At 34.1% G+C, this 6,000-nt stretch overlaps 1 protein-coding gene across 3 annotated transcripts in view; it reads left to right on the forward strand.

The window, feature by feature from the left end:
* Uap1 (UDP-N-acetylglucosamine pyrophosphorylase 1) overlaps positions 1-5,761 on the forward strand; it is a 38,788-nt gene extending 33,027 nt beyond the window's left edge. For 2 of the 3 annotated variants that reach the window (XM_076862757.1, XM_076862756.1), the window contains 3 exons: positions 271-459; positions 4,117-4,183; positions 5,198-5,761. In XM_076862757.1, coding sequence (XP_076718872.1) covers positions 271-459; positions 4,117-4,183; positions 5,198-5,290 — 349 coding nt within the window. In that variant the 3' untranslated portion in view covers positions 5,291-5,761. Of the gene's footprint in view, positions 1-270; positions 460-1,514; positions 1,563-4,116; positions 4,184-5,197 lie in introns of all 3 variants that reach the window. The other variant, XM_076862754.1, reaches the window with a different exon arrangement.
* Positions 5,762-6,000: the final 239 nt, after the last annotated feature.

The raw sequence follows: 6,000 nt of genomic DNA on the forward strand, positions 1-6,000 counted from the left end.
TTGTGTATTAGGATTTCTGATCTTTCTGATCTAAGATGAAATGTTTTATTATAGTTGGGGTTAGAAATGAGTTTTCATTTTTGTACTGGAGAAGAAAATTACAATTTTCTTTGGTCAAGGGATGAGCATTATTTTTTTGTAATACACCTAAAATTATGTTAAGAAAACTTACCATTGAATACTAAAGGCTTAGCTATGTAGAGAGGAATGAGAAGCTCTGTATGCAATTTTATTTCACGAGAAAGAAGTCTTTGTATGATTTCACTCTAGGAAGTTTGTGGTATATGAGGTATTACGGGAAGATGAGTTTTCTCCACTAAAGAATGCGGACAGCCAGAATGGGAAGGACAACCCTACTACTGCAAGGCATGCTTTGATGTCCCTTCACCATTGCTGGGTCCTTAATGCAGGTGGCCACTTTGTAGATGAAAATGGCTCCCGCCTTCCAGCAATTCCCCGGTAAGTCAATATCTTTTCTCTTCAGTGGACTTTTTTTTGACTTCTCTCTTGATATATCCTGAAATCTTTTTATAAAAAAGTAAATTTAAAATCTTTTAAAATAGTAAATTATTACTGTGTGGGAAGTTTGTGATAAGAAGTAACATCAAGTTTTGCCCATTACAGAGAAGGACAGCTTTACTTTCTCTTAAAGAGAAAGTTTTTTTTTTTTTTTTTTTCAAATAGCCCCACCATGTCAATGAAATCACTTCTATTAAATAATGGTCAGAAGATAATTTAAAATCCCATTAGCAACATACTATACACAGGGCAAGTTTCTCAGCCACAGAAGATGGGTTGTTGCTGCTCATTTATCTGTGGCCTCACAGCAAGTGTTATATGTGAGACCCATCTAAAGCCCTGCCACCCTCAGGCTACCCAGGAGATGTTGCCTCATGGTTCTTCTCCCAGGTACTAAGAAAGGTGCCAGTTATGTTCTGATACTCAAACTTTAGAAATATTTTGTATTTTCAGAAGCTTAAGAAAGAAGGTACTTGTAGTTATTCAAATTTGAGATAAAGTACTTTTAAGCTGAATCTTTTATTTTATGATAAAACCTTCATTGGCACCTAGATTTCCCTTTTTAAGCTTTTTGGTGTTTTTCTACTTGGGTGAGAAGCATTCTGCCATTTAATTTATGCTCTTAAGGGAAAAAAAGGCTGCATATACTAAAGCACTAGAATACTTCAATAAGTATTAAAACTTTGGGCATTGGAACTTACTGTTTGATAACTGTTTTTACAAAAAGGAATAGTGTTAGCTTCTATCTCCAAGTCCAAGGCCACTTACAGGCTCTGCCTTGTCAATCAGCTTGCTTTGTGACATGTCATATTGTTCTCATGCTTCATCTTTGACCATTGAATTTTTTTTTTTAACCCCCTCAGGCCTCTCATGCTAGATTCACGATTTACCATAAGTATATGCCGTTTGGTCAAGTGTACTTTGCAACTCCACTTCATTGTTATTGTTTGATTTCTTTCCATTCCCATTAATACTTATTTATTCCTACATAACAGTGCTACAAATGGAAAGTCAGAGACCATCACAGCTGATGTCAATTACAAGTAAATATACCAGCCTGCCTGCAGTGCATGGTGATGGGGCTGTGCTTCCCTCCATACTAACTGGCATTGTAGTTTAGTGCTCTGCCTTTTGGGGGTCTGGAGGGAGGATGATTGAAGCTTTGGTGGGGGTGCACTGCTTACTTGGTGGCAGGTATCTGTCTGGATGACACTAACTCAGAATCTCAGTGCATGCTGGAAATGGGGAGCATGCTTTACTAAAGAATCTGACCATGGGTATTTGAGCCCATAGTAACAGTTTTACAGGTGTTAGGCAAGACCCAGAGCAGGTTACAGTCAGAGGGAACAAATTTGAATTCCAGCTTTTAGCATAAGCATAAGTTAGAAAGTATTCTGAAAATGTGTCTTACTGAATTAGATAATATGATGTCAGTATAAAGGTTGTAATTATTCATATATATTCGATGGCTCTTAATATGGAGAAAGCTGTTCTGTTGATTTATTCTTACATAAACAGCTCTCTTTTTGTGTAATTGTGTTGTAATTTTGGTCAATTAGTATCTTTTTTTGTCTTTAACAGGTCATTTTTAGCTAGAAGTGCCATATGTCCTCTTATTTGGGTACTGTCAAAGTTTTTAAATGCCATTATCTTTTTAGTTAAAAAGACAGCATGATGTTCTTGCTACACTTTCAAAGTTGTTAGGTTTAGTGTACACACACACACACACACACACATACATATATCAATTGCCCATCAGTGGGATGGGCCCTCATTTTTTCCATTTGGTTAGTGTGACTTCAAGCCATCCAGAGTTTGGTGTATAACTCTTGTGATAGAATCTGGCACATATCTGGAGAGATGTGTGAAGTGTGTGCCTCCTCTTTTCTCTGCATTAGGCTGTTGTCCATCTACTTTCATGGTTCATTTATTCATTCAATCAGCAAGCATTGACAGACCTACTTACAGATGCTCTTAGTATCTTTGGTGCTGAAGTGTCTACACAAAAGAGAGCCTACTGGGAGTTCAAGATGCATATTCATAAAAATTAAGATGCACATTCATAAAAACTAAGGGGCATTATTATGTGATTATGTACTAACAGTGGTATAAACAGTACTTACTCTAGGAGGCAGGGAGACTTAACAGGTGCTTAATAAATTTATTTTTTTTTAAATAAATGAATGGAAGCAATCACTATGAAATGCAGTGGTCTAGGAGAGGTGGGGACAAGAGCTAAATCGTGGAGGAACATTATAATTTTTATGATCAAATGGATCATAGCTGAAAATGACTTGGAAGGATCCAAAGAGAATATGACTCTCCTGGTTCAAGTAGAAAGTAGTCAGATTAAGTAAATTGGAGTAAGATATAGAGTTCTTTTTGAAGAAAAATTGGCCTATGGCTGACCTCAGAAAACCTCTAATTTTATTGACTCCACCAAAGTTGAAGACTTCTTACTAGAAAGAGAACATGGTTTGAGGCTACACAGGACTGGATTTTTTTGTGTGTCCTGTCCTATTTCTAAGATTCTTGAAATGACAAATAATGCCACAGTCTAGTGACTGTAAATGTATTAAAAGTACTGTTTATTGATTTTTATGTTAGATGATTTGGAAGTTCAGAATTGTAAATAACTATAAATATTACATTGTGACTGAGAATTATACAGATGGTGACTTTGGCCTTGATTTTGCTTGAGTGTGTTCTGCCTTAGCACTTTAAAAAGGACTTTTGATAACGTATTTTAAAGTGTAATGGATAGGCTTCCCACTCTTGAGATAGCCTACATTCTCCCTTGAATGCATGTCTACCTTCCTAAATAAACTCTGTCTATGCCTTAAAAATAAAATGTAATTAATAAATTAACTCAGCTAATCTAGGATATTTGGATTGTAAAAAAAAAAACAAGTATTGGGAAATAATTTAAATGATCTTTAGAACTGTACTGTCTAAATGGAATGTTGTGCAGTGAGGGAAGTTTTCTACATCTCTGCTCTCCAGTTTTTTTTGTCATTGGTCACTCATGGCTGCTGAGCACTTAAAATATGATTATTATGACTGAGGAAGTGAATTTAAAATTTTCAATTTTTTAAAATTTTAATTATTTTAAACTTAAGTAGCCACATATGGCCATTGGGTACTGAATTGGACAGTCTGGCTCTAGAATATTAGTCAATATTAGTATCTGACCTGGAAGATTATGATGAGGATTAAAAGGCAATGCAAAGGTTTGAAGGCACCTAGCAATGGGCCTGGCACATAGAGTATCCTCAATTAATGGGCTCTTCTCTATCAACTTTATGAAACTTGGGATTAGTAAAAAATGAGATGTGTAGAAAGGAATAGTGTATAAATATTGATGAAATGCTTTAAAGAGTTAGCAGTAATTATTGGCTTTTTCCCTAAATAGTGTCTTTCTGACCATGAAAATTTAAAATTTAATGATCATCAGGGTAGGATATATTTCATTTGTTCAACTACAAAAATTTTGTTATCTGTAAGCTTCTCAGAGGGAAGTTATGGTCTTCATTTTAACTCTGGCAAGTAACATGGGAAGTAAAATCTTTAACACATATTTGGGATTCTTTTTCTTAGCTTGAAGGATGCCAATGATGTACCAATCCAGTGTGAAATCTCTCCTCTTATCTCCTACGCTGGAGAAGTAAGTTTGCTTTCCTTTTTCCCCCTCTTGTTCTTTTAAAGAGTATTTATATTTCCAAATAGCTTTAAGAGTGGACTTTAAATGTTCTCACCACAAAAAGCAGTAAGTATTTGAGGAGAGAATTCTGTTAATTAGCCTGATTTGATCATTCTCAATGTATATGTACATTGAAACAGCATGTTGTACCCCATAAATACATATAATTATTTGTCAGTTAAGAATAAAACTGAAAAACAAACAAAAAACAGGATTCTTGTATTATGTTTAAGTAGAGTTACCCTTTGAGAAAATTGAGCATTTTCTTGTCATCCTATCCTCAAGACCTCTTTCTAGGAGTGAGTTGTGAAGCTGCTTTGATTCTTAATTCTTAGAGAATTTTCTGTTATGTCTTTGCATCTATCCCATAATTGAGTGACTTGTCAGTAACAGAAGTCTATAATGTTAATTTGTTTCACCTATCCATTAAAATTCATTAGGCTTTAAAATACATTATTGACCTTTTTTGATAAATCATTTAGCTCTTTTTAATGCAATGTACATTTTCTACTTAACTTTTAACACCTGAGGAGTTGAAGGTCCCTGCTGTTCAAATTATTAATATTTTTTTTCTGGAGATTCTTATTAGTGTTGCTTAGTGGTAGCATCAGGAGATATCCATCTTACTAAGAAAGTTAACTTTACTGAGTGATGATGAAAATCATCTTATTAACTTCAGAAATTATATGATAATCATTTGTGTAGCATATTCAAGGTCCTGGGTTCAGTTTTAGAACTGCAAGAAAAGAAAAAAGAAATTATAATAATCAGAGTAACTTACTTTCTTTTGTTTGTTGTTTGTTTTATGTTTCCATAAATAATCATTAAGTCTAGTTTTAAAGTACATGAAATAGATTTTTTTTTTTAACTTTAAAATTCTTTTATCTCAGCCTGGCTTTTGGCATCATAACCACTAAGTCCAGCAGTGCTTGACAGGCATCCACCAATTTTCTAACTGTTTAATTTCAATCCTTTTAGGGAATAGAAAGTTATGTGGCAGATAAAGAATTCCATGCACCTTTAATCATTGATGAGAACGGAGTCCATGAGCTGGTGAAAAATGGTATATGAACCATCTACCAAGTTCTACCACAATAGGAAATAGCTTTTATTTTTGATAGATCAACTGTGAAACTGCAGGAACTCTCCTGGAAGACTGAAGTTTGAACTTTCACAGGATTTCATTTTGCTTGCTGAACTGTTGAAACTACTACAAACTTTTCAAGATCCAGATGACTGAATTTCAGATAGTGTTTTTATTATTCTCAACTCATTGAAGGTCTTATTTATATTTTTCAATTGTATGATTTTTCTTCCAGCCAAGGAAAATATTGACCATCCAGAAAGTTTCCTATAGCTTAACTATAGTCAGGATGTTCAACATTACTTTACTTTGTTTTCGAAGTTGTACATAGTAATAATATGTCATGTACATGTCAGAAGGTTTTTATGATACTAAAAGTTTGTTTTATTTTATCAAGCATTAAACTTTTTAAAGGAAATAATTGGACAGCAAAATAAACTTATCTTCTTGTTTCTGGAGTATTATTATTATTTGTACCTTGAGGAAATTATTTTTTCAGGAAAACATGAAACTGGGGAGAAACTTTGAGAATAATGCATTAAAGCAAATTGATACTTCTCTGATATTGTGGGGTTATAGAGCTTTTTTCAGTGAACATCTAACTTTGGATTTTTTGTCTTCTATCACTTTATAATAACTCTCAACCAGAGATAATCCAAGGGGGCACTTAGCAATGTCTAGGGACATTTATGGGTGT

This window comes from Callospermophilus lateralis, chromosome 7, assembly GCF_048772815.1.
Source record: "Callospermophilus lateralis isolate mCalLat2 chromosome 7, mCalLat2.hap1, whole genome shotgun sequence".
Classification (NCBI taxonomy): Eukaryota; Metazoa; Chordata; class Mammalia; order Rodentia; family Sciuridae; genus Callospermophilus; species Callospermophilus lateralis.